The sequence below is a fragment of the Chlorocebus sabaeus genome, chromosome 18 (genome assembly GCF_047675955.1).
Source record: "Chlorocebus sabaeus isolate Y175 chromosome 18, mChlSab1.0.hap1, whole genome shotgun sequence".
Lineage (NCBI taxonomy): Eukaryota > Metazoa > Chordata > Mammalia > Primates > Cercopithecidae > Chlorocebus > Chlorocebus sabaeus.
The window spans coordinates 22,909,931-22,925,125 of NC_132921.1; the positions used below are offsets into that span (position 1 = coordinate 22,909,931).

At 43.1% G+C, this 15,195-nt stretch overlaps 1 protein-coding gene across 3 annotated transcripts in view; it reads left to right on the forward strand.

Moving 5' to 3' along the window:
• Positions 1-10,247, forward strand: part of FECH (ferrochelatase) — a 39,362-nt gene extending 29,115 nt beyond the window's left edge. For 2 of the 3 annotated variants that reach the window (XM_008013982.3, XM_008013983.3), the window contains exons 8-11: positions 3,573-3,680; positions 4,093-4,257; positions 7,182-7,241; positions 7,710-10,247. In XM_008013982.3, the coding sequence (XP_008012173.2) occupies positions 3,573-3,680; positions 4,093-4,257; positions 7,182-7,241; positions 7,710-7,844 (468 nt within the window). In that variant the 3' untranslated portion in view covers positions 7,845-10,247. The remainder of the gene's footprint in view (positions 1-3,572; positions 3,681-4,092; positions 4,258-7,181; positions 7,242-7,709) is intronic. The other variant, XM_008013984.3, reaches the window with a different exon arrangement.
• Positions 10,248-15,195: the final 4,948 nt, after the last annotated feature.

Genomic DNA, 15,195 nt, shown 5'->3' on the forward strand with positions numbered 1-15,195 from the left:
GCTAATTTTTGTATTTTTAGTAGAGACAGGGTTTCACCATGTTGCCCAGGTTGGTCTCAACCTCAAGTGATCCACTCACTTTGGCCTCCCATAGTGCTGGGATCACAAGCATGAGCCACTGTGCCCGGCTGAAACCCATTTTTGTATGTGGGGACTCCAGGTGCTGCCTTGCCTCCTCTCACCCTGGCCTCGCTTCCTTATTCTTTCACCTGGGGGCAGAGCACGCCGCCTCCAGGTTATTTTGCTGGTCAAGCCTAGTTGTGGGACCGGGAAATGCCGTGATGTCATAAGGATAAGTCAGGTATGGGGAGGACAGTTGGAGAGGTGAGAAAGAACAATGATCTAGCACACTCTTCTCTTCCCCTACGTTCACTTCTGACAACTTTTTAAACTTTTTATTTTGAAGAAATTTTTAGACTTACAGAAAACTGGTGAGGAGAGTGCAGAGTTACCCTCTACTCAGCCTCTCCCTGTGTTGACATCTTTGCACAGCCATTGTACCGCTACCGACACTGAGACCAGTGTTAACATCTTACACAGCCATTGTACCGCTACCGACACTGAGACCAGTGTTAACATCTTACACAGCCATTGTACCGCTACCGACACTGAGACCAGTGTTAACATCTTACACAGCCATTGTACCGCTACCGACACTGAGACCAGTGTTAACATCTTACACAGCCATTGTACCGCTACCGACACTGAGACCAGTGTTAACATCTTACACAGCCATTGTACCGCTACCGACACTGAGACCAGTGTTAACATCTTACACAGCCATTGTACCGCTACCGACACTGAGACCAGTGTTAACATCTTACACAGCCATTGTACCGCTACCGACACTGAGACCAGTGTTAACATCTTACACAGCCATTGTACCGCTACCGACACTGAGACCAGTGTTAACATCTTACACAGCCATTGTACCGCTACCGACACTGAGACCAGTGTTAACATCTTACACAGCCATTGTACCGCTACCGACACTGAGACCAGTGTTAACATCTTACACAGCCATTGTACCGCTACCGACACTGAGACCAGTGTTAACATCTTACACAGCCATTGTACCGCTACCGACACTGAGACCAGTGTTAACATCTTACACAGCCATTGTACCGCTACCGACACTGAGACCAGTGTTAACATCTTACACAGCCATTGTACCGCTACCGACACTGAGACCAGTGTTAACATCTTACACAGCCATTGTACCGCTACCGACACTGAGACCAGTGTTAACATCTTACACAGCCATTGTACCGCTACCGACACTGAGACCAGTGTTAACATCTTACACAGCCATTGTACCGCTACCGACACTGAGACCAGTGTTAACATCTTACACAGCCATTGTACCGCTACCGACACTGAGAAACCAGCACTGGCACAATACTACTAACTGCACTCCAGGCTTCATGTGGATGTCACTTGTGTTTCCAAAAATGTCCTTTCTCACTCCCAGGACCCAGTCCAGGGTCCCACACTGCATGTGGCTGTGGGCTTTCCTCAGCACCCTCCAATCTGTGACAGTCCTGATACTTGGCTTCTCTTTCATCACCTTGATTTTATTTGTTTATTTATTTATTTTTGGTACAGGATCTCACTCTGTCACTCAGGCTGGAGTGCTGTGGTGCAGTCACGACTCACTACAGCCTCAACCTACCAGACTTGGGTGAGCCTCTCACCTCAGCCTCCTGAGTGGCTCGGACTACAGGCGCACACCACCCCACCTGGCTAACATTAGTATTTTTTGAAGAGACAGGGTTTCGCCATGTTGCCCAGACTGGTCTCGACCTCCTGGGCCCAGGTGATCCACCCACCTCAGCCTCCCGAAGCACTGAGATTATAGGTGTGAGGCACCATGCCCCGCCACACGTTGATATTTTTGAGGAGTCATTTTTAGGATGTCAGTTGTTTTGTGGTACGTCCCTCCATCTGGGTTTGTCTGAAGTTTTCTCATGATTAGATTGCGGTTATGCATCATTGGCAAGAACCCACAGGGGTGTGGGGCCCTGCTCTGTGCATCACACCCGGGGGTCTGTGATGTCAATGTGCTTTTCTACTGGTGATGTGATCCCTGGTGACTTGTTTAAGGGTGTGTCTGCTGTGTTGATCCATCCTAAAATTACTATTTTTCTCTTTGTAATTAAAAATATCTTGGAGGAGATACTTTGAGACAATATAGAGATTCGGTTATTCCTTATACTTTGCCCCTAATCTTAGCATCCAAGGGTAGATCATGTTTGTAGCAATTACTGCATTGCTGTCCTATTGGCAACTTTGTGTTTCCTTCATTCCTTCTACATTTATGCCTCCCATGGCTTTTAAACAGACCAGTAGTAATACTCGTAAAATAGTTTGTCAGTGTATATATGTAATTGTTTTTTTTTGAAATGGAGTCTTGCTCTATCGCCCAGGCTGGAGTGCAATGGGGCAATCTTGGCTCACTGCAACCTTTGCCTCCTGGGTTCAAGCAATTCTTCTGCCTCAGCCTCCCGAGTAGCTGGAATTACAGGTGTGTGCCACCCCACCTGGCTAATTTTTGTATTTTTAGTACAGACAGGGTTTCACCATGTTGGTCAGGCTGGTCTCGAACGCCTGACCTCAGGCAATCAGCCCGCCTCGGCCTCCCAAAGTGCTGGGATTACAGGCATGAGCCACTGTGCCTGACCTGTCAGTATACTTCATTTCACCAGTATTCTTTGAGCACCTGCTATATTCCAGTCACTGTTTCCAGCCATATCATAGGGTATGGGAATGAAGAAAACAGAAAAATCTTTGTCTGCAGAGAGTAGGGAGAAAAGGTAATAAACATAATACATACGAAAATGGTACGGTAGATTAGCATATAATAGATGTTACAGAAGAAAATAAAGCCAGGTGAGGGCTAGGGAGTCAGTACACAGTGAATGTTTAAAGCATTAAAATTTGCCTTGAAAATTTTCAAAGGTATTAACAAGGGATCATGTATAAAACATTTGCTGTGCACAGAGTGTTTGCCTGTTGTCCATTGTTGCAGGAAGGGTGGGGAGAGAGGAAGTGGAAGGTGTGGGTCATACTCTTGGAGGTGCCCGTAACCTGCACTGATGTGCTGCTGCTTTCCTCCTCTAATTCCACCAGGGTTTACCGTAAATCCAGCCGTTCTGTACATTGTCCGTGCAGCACTGTTTCAGTTCCTGTTGTGAAATCAGCTACTCTCATGACCACCAGGTAGAAGTTCCCATCCTGCCCAGCTTTTCTGTGTCATCTTCATATTTCAGATGAGGGAGAGAGAACCATCCTCCTTAGTTAGATCTTGTGAGTCTCCCATGAATAACATGGAACATAGAATTCTCCACCCTCTTAGGGACGTTAGAGATGATTGAGTGCGGTGTTTTTCTTTGGCTGATGATGAAGTGGAACTAAGGAAGTTTGGTGATTGAACTCAGACCATGTCATCATTGGTGCAGGAGACAGAAAGGGAAGACTTTGTTCCAGCGCTCACACCATGTCAGCACATAGTCAGAGGCTCTCGGGGCCTTCCCAGTGTTAATGACTGAACACCCATTGTGTCTCCACTGCAGGTGGTCAACAGAGGCGACCCATATCCTCAGGAGGTAAGCGCCACTGTCCAAAATGTCATGGAAAGGCTGGGGTACTGCAACCCCTACCGACTGGTGTGGCAATCCAAGGTAGGTGGCTTCCACACTGGTGGGCAGCCAGCTCTTTTGGTAAAATTTATTTTATGAGTTGTAAAATGGTTAGATTTGGCTCTTACACATAGACAGGCTCTTCCATAACCTGAAGGCTCACCATGGGCAGAAAGAATCTGCAAGTAAGATAGAAGGGGAAATCAAGTGACTTGTGGAGTTCTGTTGGTTTAATATTTTACTTTTAGCTGCAATGACAGAAACTGTTATTTATTTATATTCAGGCAACTACTAGGATTCAAGTTTCCATGTGAAAATATCAAAATCCATTCAAGCAGGTGTAAAGAGTGGCTCTTGCCCCCAGTGGGCAGTGCGTGTGCCCAGGGGGGCAAACGGGTACTACAGACCATCAGGAGGCATGGCCCACTTACACATTCGTCTACCTTTTGCATAGGTTGGTCCAATGCCCTGGTTGGGTCCTCAAACAGACGAATCTATCAAAGGGCTTTGTGAGAGGGGGAGGAAGAATATCCTCTTGGTTCCGATAGCGTTTACCAGTGACCATATTGAAACGCTGTATGAACTGGACATCGAGTACTCTCAAGTTTTAGCCAAGGAGGTAAATGCACCCATCTGCCTTTATCCCATCACGACTTGTTTTAAAAGGAAATTTTCTCTGCAACTAACTAATGTGTCATTCAAAATATTGTTTACTGTATTTGTTTGCATGTACAGTGTCCTCATTCTCCTGAATAATAATTCATCTGAGTAATAATCTCAACACATTGAGTTAATTCCATGCAGTAGAAGGGGAAACCTGTGCTTTCCTTAAACCAGGTGCCCCAGGGATCACTGTGGCTGACATCATTTTGTTTGAGTTACTGGGCTACTCGAAAGTAATAACAACTACACTTCTTTAAGAAAAAAGAAATGTACTTCTCACTAATTCCAAAGGAAAACATTTTATTGTTTTATAATTTCTTTAATTTGCCTAATAGTGACCTTTACTCAGGGCTATTACATGGCTTCTTGTTGGGTGTCAAGGCATATAGGAGTCATTGTCATTTAAGAGAAGAGCGTGAAATGAACGTGGAAGCAATGTGTGGTGTGATTTCCTTGGCTTCTTTTATGCACTCACTTAGTTAGCTGTTTGCTGCCGTGTTGTGATCAATCTGATTACTGAAATAACAAATACCATCTTTGGTGTCTTGTAATATGAGATGGATGTGAATTGTCATGCAGGATGGAGAAAAACTATTGTTCATCTATGTCCTGCCTTTTGAGAGCCGGCCTAAAACCTATGTCGAATTTATAGCTTTGTTTTTATGGGAAGTGTGGAAGCATTGGGACCCAAGAAACCCTTTTCTCCCTCTCTGCCAGAGTTTCTGGCCCTGGTCACCCCATGTGTGATAGATGGAGGCCCAGCCTGCAGGAGACTTCACCCTCTCTGGGACTGGGCAGCAGGTGGAGGGCAGGGGGGAGAGTGGGTGGGGGCAGAACTTGAGCCAACACCCGACCCCCATGGAATTTGAATTTCCATGCTGGACATCAATCAGACGTGGGTGAAGTTAGGGAGCACATAAGTTTCTTGTCAGTGGTTTTGACACAGGATTTGCAGGCAAGTTGTAACTGGCTAAGAAGTGGTTGCAGCATTGTCTATGGATTTTGTTTAAAGATGCCTTCTGTATCTCTCCATGAGCTGGCTAATTGTGAACTTGCTAAAACTTCAGTGAAAATATAGTTTATACCAATATATTTGGAAAGCAATTTTTTATTTTAAATTTGTTATGATTTTATAAATTTGCTTAGAGATGAAATCTGGCTCTCTCAACCAGGCTGCAGTGCAGTGACACAGTCATAGCTCCCTGCAGCCTCAAAATCCCGGGCTCAGGTGATCCTCTCCTCAGCTTCCTGAGTGGCTGGGACTACAGGTGCACACGGAATTTCAGTATTGATATATATTTTTCTAGTTAGTGTATCGCTGACGACTCTCCCATCAACATTGTTGGAGAATGCCCTTCACCAACACTGGTTATTCTGTTGTAACTGACTTTTATATGAAGTTTGAGAATATAGCCTCTTCAGTTGAGATCCATGTGTTTGCTGAATCTCAATGTTTTTCCCATGCCAGTCTCCTGATGTTAATGCTAATCTAAAAGATCAAGTAACTGAGGCCAGGTGTGGTGGTTCACACCTGTAATCTGAGCACTTTGGGAGGCTGAAGCAGGTGGATCACCTGAGGTCAGGAGTTTGAGACCAGCCTGACCAACATGGCGAAACCCCATCTGTACTAAAATACAAAACTTAGCCAAGCGTGATGGTACGTGCCTGTAATCCCAGCTACTCGGGAGGCTGAGGCAGGAAAACCACTTGTATCCGGAAAGTGGAGGTTGCAATGAGCTGAGATTGCACTACTGCACTCCAGCCTGGGCAACAGACCGAAACTCCCTCTCAATAAATAAATAAATAAATAGATAAATAAAAAATATCAAGTAACTGAAAAGCTATCAGAAGAAAAGGGAGAGAGAAGAATCCTAACTACCTGAGTAAATCATGATTAGATTGTTTTCAGTTATTAGGCAGTGGATATTTTTGGAGCCAGAAGTAGGGATGGTACTGAAACAATCCTCCCATTGTTTTCCTTCAGATTTTTCTCCATAAGAATATATTTCAGGCCAGACTTGGTGGCTCACACGTGTAATCCCAGCCCTTTGGGAGGCTGAGGCGGGTGGATCATTTGAGGTCAGGAGTTCAAGACCAGCCTGGCCAACATGATGAAACCCTGCCTCTACCAAAAATACAAAAATTAGCCAGGCATGGTAGTGGGTGCCTGTAATCTCAGCTACTCAAGAGGCTGAGAAAGGACTCCATTGAACCCGGGAGTCAGAGGTTGCAGTGAGCCAAGATCGCGCCACTGCACTCCAGCCTGGGTGACAGAGCAAGACTCCATCTCAAAATATATATATATGTGTGTGTGTGTGTGTGTGTGTGTGTATGTGTGTATATATGTGTGTGTGTGTGTATATATATATATATATTTAAACCCATCTCTGAATTGGATCCAGTGTAGGTCCAATATACATTTTATAGTCAATAAGTTAATTTACTTCATTTTGGCACTTGGGATCAAAACAAGTATGAAACTATGTTTAAAGCAACATTCTACTTAGAGTCTGTAAAATTATGTAAAATTTTACACTAGTAAAAGAGAATTAAAAAAAGAATGGCAAACAGATTTAAATTGCTTGAGAATTTCATCAAGTGTAACCACAAAAAGGATTTGCAAACAAACCACCTGTAGGACGGTAACGGGAAGGGGAAGGACATAAGAATTGAGGAATAGTTTATGATAACAAAATCAACATACAGCCCTACCCTGTGACTGTTTTTCATTAATGAGCAGTCTGTGAACAGTTGAAGTCAGACTTTGAATTGTATGTGTGTGTCTGTGTGTATTTATTTTTTTGTAGCAGTTTCTTTGGGAAAAAAAAAAGAAAAATAAAGTATGTCTGTGTTTTTCCTCCCTTTTCTCATTTGATTCAGTGTGGAGTTGAAAACATCAGAAGAGCTGAGTCTCTTAATGGAAATCCATTGTTCTCTAAGGTATCTACAGTGTTACAACCGTTTTAGTAGAACATACCAGAGAGTAATCCTCTGAGAAACTCTTGCAGAATATTGGTTTTTCTCACATATTAGAACATTTGGAGTTCCAATTAATTACAAAAATAAAATCGAATTCCTTATCTGCTCAGTCTTTTTTCCTTCAGATAGCCCCAATTTTCTGATTTCTACCCACCTATAACTATGTCTGATTTAAAACCTGCTTTCCAGAGAAAAGGCCTAGTGGGTGGGGTAAGAGGTTTTCATTTCCTGAAATCTCTGTTTTAACTTTCTCTAAGCTGAGGATTCTCAGGAAAGGAAGATGCTGTAGAATTTGGTTCAAAGGGCTCACCACTTGGATGAAAAGAAACCCCAAGCCAGAGTGCTGACCTGGGCAGCTGGAGGAGGGGGCATGGCAGACGAGCAGACCCTGTGCTTCTTATGCTTCTTTGCCTCTTGTCTGTCTTCCAGGCCCTGGCCGACTTGGTGCATTCGCACATCCAGTCAAACGAGCTGTGTTCCAAGCAGCTGACCCTGAGCTGTCCGCTCTGTGTCAATCCTGTCTGCAGGGAGACTAAATCCTTCTTCACCAGCCAGCAGCTGTGACCCCCGCTGGTGGACCCTGTGGCATTAGGCAAATGCCCAACCTCCAGATACCTCCGATGTGGAGAGGATGTTATTTAGAGATCAAGGAAGGAAGTCATCCTTCCTTGATATATATACACAGCCTTTGGGTACAAATTGTGTGATTTCTTGAGGATTGGACTCTATTGATGGATTTCTATTTTTGTATAACTATACAGTAAGCATTTGTATTTTCTCTCTCTAGGTATGTTACTAGTTTGGAATGTCCACTAGGACCTTTAATAAATGAGTTAAAAATGTATCTTATTAGACACACCTATTTTAAATACAGATTTTGGCTTTATTGCCCAAAAGCCTCCTGGAAGGGTACAGAGAATCCCCTCTGTGGGCTGGCAGTGTGAATGAGATCTGTTTAGTCTTGTGCATATAGTTGCTGTTTTTTAAATGAACATAGTTGAGTATTTGAAGTGAATTTGAAAAAGAAATGTTACTTAATCTTTCCCTAAGCCCGTGGGTTACAGAGTGCTATGGAGGCAATTTGGTCACCTGCAATGGCTGCTGTTGCCAGCGAGGCTACCATTCATTGGTCATCTTGGTATTTGTGTATTAATCTCACTTTCCTCAGTGTAAAAAGGAATCAAGTACGGATTTCAGAAGTGCTCTGAGATTCCCCGTACACCCAAGGCTAATAAACGTGTGCCAGTACAGTGTTCATGATACGTGCCTTGGTGGGAGTCTGTGGTGCCACAGGGAAGGGGCTCCCACTGCTTCTGGTCTCCAAGGACAGTGCTGCTGGAAAGGCTAATGATGAGCTTCACCCTGGAGCTCCTCCCGGGACCTTGCAAGCCTTTCCATCCAGCCTCTTCTCTTAGTTGAATGCCTTCTTTCTACACATTTGTTTTCAGAATTATTTTATAAGGTCAACAATACTTTACTTGAATTCTTTCTTAATTTACAATTTTTTATTATAAAAATTTATAGCCATACAATGGGACACGTGAAGAATACAGAAAAGTAACCACTTTAATGAAATAACTCTTATCATAATATTGTATTTCTTGCTAGTTCTTTCCTGTAGATACTTTTAATGCCATTGTCACCTTGGATTTGTGAGTGAAAAGTGTTTCTAAAAGTATAGAAATAATATCAGATAAGAATCTGATCTATATTTGTATTTAAATGGATTAAAAGATCCCTGGTGGTTCCATGAAGAATTTGTAAAGATCACTTTCTCTTTCCTCCAAACCCTGAAACTTTGTTCTTCAAAAGAGCATTTTTTTTAAGCCAGTTTATAAACTGGAAGTATTAGGAGATTCATAAATCTTCTATATTGAGAATTGGCTGTGTTAATAAATATTACAACATCATTAAGGTTTTAACTAAGTTTGATTCATGCTGTCTGTTAAATCAAAACTGATCTAAATCAAAATTATTAAATGTGAGGAGCTTTTTTAATACAGGAAAAGAAGCATGCCATCCACTTGAGTTAATAGTTTTCCCACATTGATGACAGCCCTCTTGAGTAGCGTCTACGTTTTTAAAATTTCAAATTGGCTTTTCTATTAGTAGATTGTGTTTCTAGAGAAAGATACAAGGCATAGGTAATTGTTTAGGATTTTCCTCTAGCCTTTTCCATTACCTTTTTGGGGATTAGGTTCACAGTAGACTTTGAGTGACCATCCCACCATGAAGTGAATTTTCTGGGTTAGTGGTGTGGTGCTGGAAGGAAGGTTATTTTTGGAGCCACTCTCTGTCCTTAAGGAAACTTCCCAAGGGTCTGCTTCAATTCTTCAATGAAAAAATAGAGTTGAAAAAATATTTTTATGGAGATGATGCAGAAAACTCCAATTCAGGAGCCCTTGCGAGTATATCTGAAGCAATTATTTGCTAAGGAAACCTGAATTGATAGTGCTGTGCTGTCTGGACTAATGTCTTTGATGCTGAGTTGGGACCAGACCAGCTTCTATAGTGACAAGCAAAGAGGGATTTATTGAGATCGCTGCTCATGGCATTTGTTATTGTAAGAAGTGTTGCCTTTGATTGTTACTAACCATGGATGGGTAATGGTCATACACTAGGCTAGCGTTTGGTAGGACAAAATCTTTTTAGAGCTTTGAGAATTGTCATCCTGTTGGTCAACTTTGAAATATAAATGTTTGCCCTGGTAATTAGCAATGAACTACTGGCAGTTTCTTCAAGCTGTGTATGTACAGATCTGGCTTTTAATTGATGAATCAACTTCTACAGAAACTTTTGCAAGGACAGTGTTGATAAGGCAGTTTAGCTTGCCAGGGTGATGACAAAGCCCAGGTCCCTGCATGTACAGTGCTCTTCTAAAGGATATGCTTTCTTGAACTACTTAACTTTTTAAAAATCAAAATAAATTTTTGCACTCAAAATTTGCTTTGTATCAGGAGAAATGAACTCATTGTGTGTCTGTGTGGTTTGTTTGTTTGTTTGTTTGTTTTAAGATGGAGTCTTGGTATGTCACCCATGCTGGAGTGCAGTGGTGCAATCTCACTGCTACCTCTACCTCCTGGGTTCAAGTGATCCTCCCACCTCAGCCTCCCAAGTAGCTGGGACTATAGGAGTGCACCACCACGCCGGGCTACGTTTTTATATTTTTTGTAGAGATGGGGTTTTGCCATGTTGTCCAGGCTGGTCTTGAACTCCTGGGCTCAAGGGATTCTCCTGCCTCAGTCTCCCAAAGTGCTGGGATTACAAGGATGAGCCTTTGCACCTGGCCCTGAACTCATTATTAAAAGCCCTTTAAATGTGAGGCTGGGTGCAGTGCCTTACATGTGTAATCCCAATACTTTGGGAGGCCGAGGTTGGAGGATTGCTTGATCCCAAGAGTTCAAGAGCAGACCCTGACACTACAAAAAATAAAGTAAAAATTAACTGGGTGCAGTGGCACATGCCTGTAGTTCCAGCTACTTGGGAGGCTGAGTTGATAGGATTGCTTGAGCCCAGCAGTTTGAGGTTGCAGTGAGGTGTGATTGCACCACTGCACTCCAGCCTGGGTGACAGAGGAAGACCCTGTCCCAAAATTAAAAAAAAAAAAGAAAGAAATACTGGAGACTAGGTCATTTATAAAGGAAAGAGGTTTAATCGACTCAGTTCGGCATGTCTGAGGAAGCCTCAGGAAATTTACAGTCATGGCAGAAGGGGAAGCAGATGTCTTACATGGCAGCAGGTGAGAGCTTAAGCAAGCGGGGAAGAGCCCCTTATAAAACCATCAGATCTTGTGAGAACTCACGTGAACAGCATGGGGGGAACTGTCTCCATGTTTCCATCTCCTTCCACCAGGTCCCTCCCTCAACACGTGGGGATTATGGGGATTACAATTTGAGATGAGATTTGGGTGGGGACACAGAGCCAAACCATATCATTCCACCCTGGCCACTCCCAAATCTTACATCCTTTTTACATTTCAAAAGCAATCATGCCTTCCCAAGAGTGCCCTAGAGTCTTAACTCATTCCAGCATTAACCCAGAAGTCCAAGTTCAAAGTCCCATCTGAGACAAGTCAAGTCCCTTCTGCCTGTGAGCCTGTAAAATTAAAAGCAAGTTAGTTACTTCCAAGATACAATGGGAGTACAGACACTGGTAAATGTTCCCATTCCCAATGGGTGAAATTGGCCAAAATACAGGGGCTACAGGCCCCATGCGCTACGGCACTCCCCTGTGCCAGTCTCAAACCTGGCAGGGCACTCCTTAAATTTTTTTTTTTTTTTTTAAGATGAGTCTTGCTCTGTTGCCCAGGCCGGAGTGCAGTGTGATCTCAGGTCACTGCAAGCTCCGCCTCCCGGGTTCAAAGGATCATTCTGCCTCAGCCTCCTGAGTAGCTGGGATTACAGGCGCCCGCCACCACACCCGGCTAATTTTTGTATTTTTAGTAGAGATGAGGTTTCACCATCTTGGTCAGGTTGGTCTCTAACTCCTGACCTCGTGATCCGCCCGCCTTGGCCTCCCAAAGTGTTGGGATTACAGGTGTGAGCCACCACCCCCGGCCTACTCATTAAAGTTACAGAATAATCTTTGACTCCATGTCTCACCTCCAGCTCACGCTGATGCAAGAGGTGGGCTAATCTTTCTCATAACTTGGGTATTTAATTCAAGAAACCCTAACTTAAGGCATGTAAAAGAGATCCTTTGCTCAATCTGATGCCATTGTGTTTATCCAAAGTATATTATCATTACCCACAAAGGGTGAGAGAGTAGGCTGCAACCATACCCCAAGTGGAGTGAGCAGCAAGACCTGCCCCTGCTCAGAATGTAGGTGACTGAGGGCACCTGCTTTCCTAGGGGCTCTGCCGTATGAGCTCCTCTCGATGCGGCAAAGGACCACCTTACACAACCACAGCGGGAAGGCAGAATTTAAAGCTGGCAGCTGTAAGAAAGTGAACGTCTGTGTGTGCGCACGGGGGCGCGTGAAGGCGCAGGTGCATTAGCCAGGAACCCCAGTTCGCCTCGTAACCTTCTCACCTCACCTGAAACCCCTTCTGCCAGAATCCTGAGGGTGGTCCAGGAACGTGGCTCCCAACGTTAGGTGGAAATGGGAAATTCGTTGAGATGTCACAAGCTGGAATAAGAAAATTCTGAGCTCACCCAGAAACGAATGCCCTAAATTAAGATTATTCAGCTTCTCAGTTGTTAATAGCAAAATGGAGACCTGAGCGTGGATAGCTTTTGGTATCTGTGGGGAATCCTGGAACCAATCCCCACCAATATAGAAGGACAACCGTCCACAGTACTTGAACGTATTATTAACTGTATTCATTATGTATGTTAGATGCCCAGAACATATTTATCCTGCATATCTAAACGTTTGATCATTTTACACACCTTCTTTTTTTTTTTTTTTTTTTTTTTTTTTTGCCAATTTTATCCAGCTAGACACTTGTGCAATATGGCTAGTATCTGATCTTTGCCTTAAATGTTGTGCTTCTTTTCCATATGCACGTATTTTGCAAAATATAAAGTGTGTAGAGCTATATAGCACCGAGCCAAGAGGTGGGTACCTGCGGGTGCTTCAAAGAAGTAAACTGATGCTGCTAATATTTGTTGAATGGCACAAACATGATGAGCAATAGCAGGTGGTGCCCTTCAGCCAGACCATTGCTCTGTGCGTGTGATTCCTGTTGCCAAAGAGTAGTTCTGGGAGGTGGTTGCCTCTAGAGAACACATTCCTAATATCCTGGGGTCCCATGAGAGAAAGAAATGCTTTTGCTTTTGATGTGGGACTCGTATTAAGCCTTTCTTCAGGGAAAAGGCAGTGAAAAATGCACCCCGTGATAATCAGTTTCTTACAAACATGCTGTGATAGTACCGGCTTCATTGTTTTTAGCTGGAATCATTAGCTTCCATTTTTAGAGTAACAGCTATTGGCTAAATTAGGCTACAGTAGGCCATTAAGATGGATGTTGGAATTAAAAACATTTTTGGAAAAAAGCCTGCTTTGAGCCTTTGTTATAAGCCCTTGGGCAGAGATCTGGGTCCTGTTTCTGATTTCTTGTGAGCCTTCACTCTGACAGTTTTGTTTCCAGAAACACACTCTTAGCCTGCTCCTGAAATGGGAACAGACAGGCCAACTTCCCCTCTCCAGTCTCCCCTGCGGGTCAAAGCTTTACTTTCCTGTCATGTTAAGAAAGAATAGATTTAACCTCGAGAATCCATGGAGTATTCTGTATTCTTACCTTTTCCTTATTTTAAAAAAGTGTACATATGGCATGGAATTGATTGCACAGGCACATGACATGTTGACTTGTGAACCCATTGTTAAAATTTCAAGGTAACAATCATTAAAATCATAACTTTCAAATTAAGTTATGTTAAAAAACAAAGGTAACATTCAAAATTCATTGCTTTCTAATTATTTCACCCTATTTTTTGTTGTTGATTATTTAGACTTAGGAAAGTGATGGGAAAAACGTTAATAACACAATACATAATTGTTTCTGCAATCATTACATTATGATATTCACAAACACTTGAACACTTGAATAGTCTTCCATTATTTGAAAACTATTATTCAATTTATCCAAGTGAAGTATTGGCATACAAAGAAGCTGTTTCATATTTGCATTGCTCATTAATGTAAACAAAACGTCAATATGTGTGAACTATGCTTGTTGATCAATTGCAACCACAGGTTGGTTGCAGATACAAGAGCTTGGTAAAAATAAACAAAAGCATTCTCTGAGGATGAATTGGCTATATGGAAGTTATAGGAAGGTGTATTGTGTATTTTATTATTATTTGTAAATTGTGTGTTCCACATCTTTTAGATAAGTAAAATTTATAGTAAACATACTCTCACACATACATATATGCATAGATTGTTTTTCAGATTGCTGGTTAGTCACCATTTACCAGCACACTGCTGCCTAAAAGGGAACTTTTCTGGGGTGATGGAAATGATATCTATGGATTGCATACTTGTATTGTTCTCCACATTCATGATATAGAGAGGGAGCTCTTTCTATAATCACTGCCTATTTGGAACAAAAGTTACTTATGCCACAGTGACTAGGGGCATAAGTCTTTTTAGTAAGATTCCATTTGTCTTCACCAAAAACCCATGGGCCTGTAGTACTAACAGAATCCATGGAAAGTGATTCCCAATCCAAGTTCCAGCCAGAGGGCTAAAAGGGACAAAATCTTTCCGATGACATAGGTCTGTCTGAAAAGTCCACTTTTTACTTGTCATCTCATCCAGCCCTGGAAGCTTGTCACGGGGGAAGACCAACGCAGCAGTGGGGAAGCACCCACTTCAGGGGAGCATGAGTTGCTCATTCTCAAGATTAGGCAGTGGGGAACCAAGTGGTCTCTGGGAGGGCTACACCTTACAGCATCCATGACTACACTGGAGAGAATGAGATGGAACACTGTGTGCAGAGCTGTAGAGCTCCAGCTGGTCCCTGAAGGCAGCCTACCTTTTCACTAACACTAGTGAGACCCTCTCACCAGCGTGTCCCCATCATACTCTAGAGCCTTGGGTTGCACGGTCCTGTTTTTTCCTGAAGCAAAGCAATCTTTTCCCCAAGCTACACTCCCCGGACAAGCAGCTTCTTTTATTTGTATCTTTCTCCTGTCAATTGCATGACAGAAAAGAAAAACTGTGTCAAATAGTGAATTCTAACCCCTTCCTATGCCTCAGAGCTTGATGCAAATAAAGACAGCTACTCTAAGGAGCCACTTCACCTTTTTGTGTCCCCCAAGCCTCTCCCTGGGCCTCTTCTGAACTCCTGGTTCACTCTGTTTCTGCGATGCTTTCTCCTGTTTCCAGTTGCGGTGTTATCCTTTGCTGCAATCCCTTGATCCTCAGGACCTAGGAATATCTTCCAGGTTTTATGCCTGATCCCTTCTG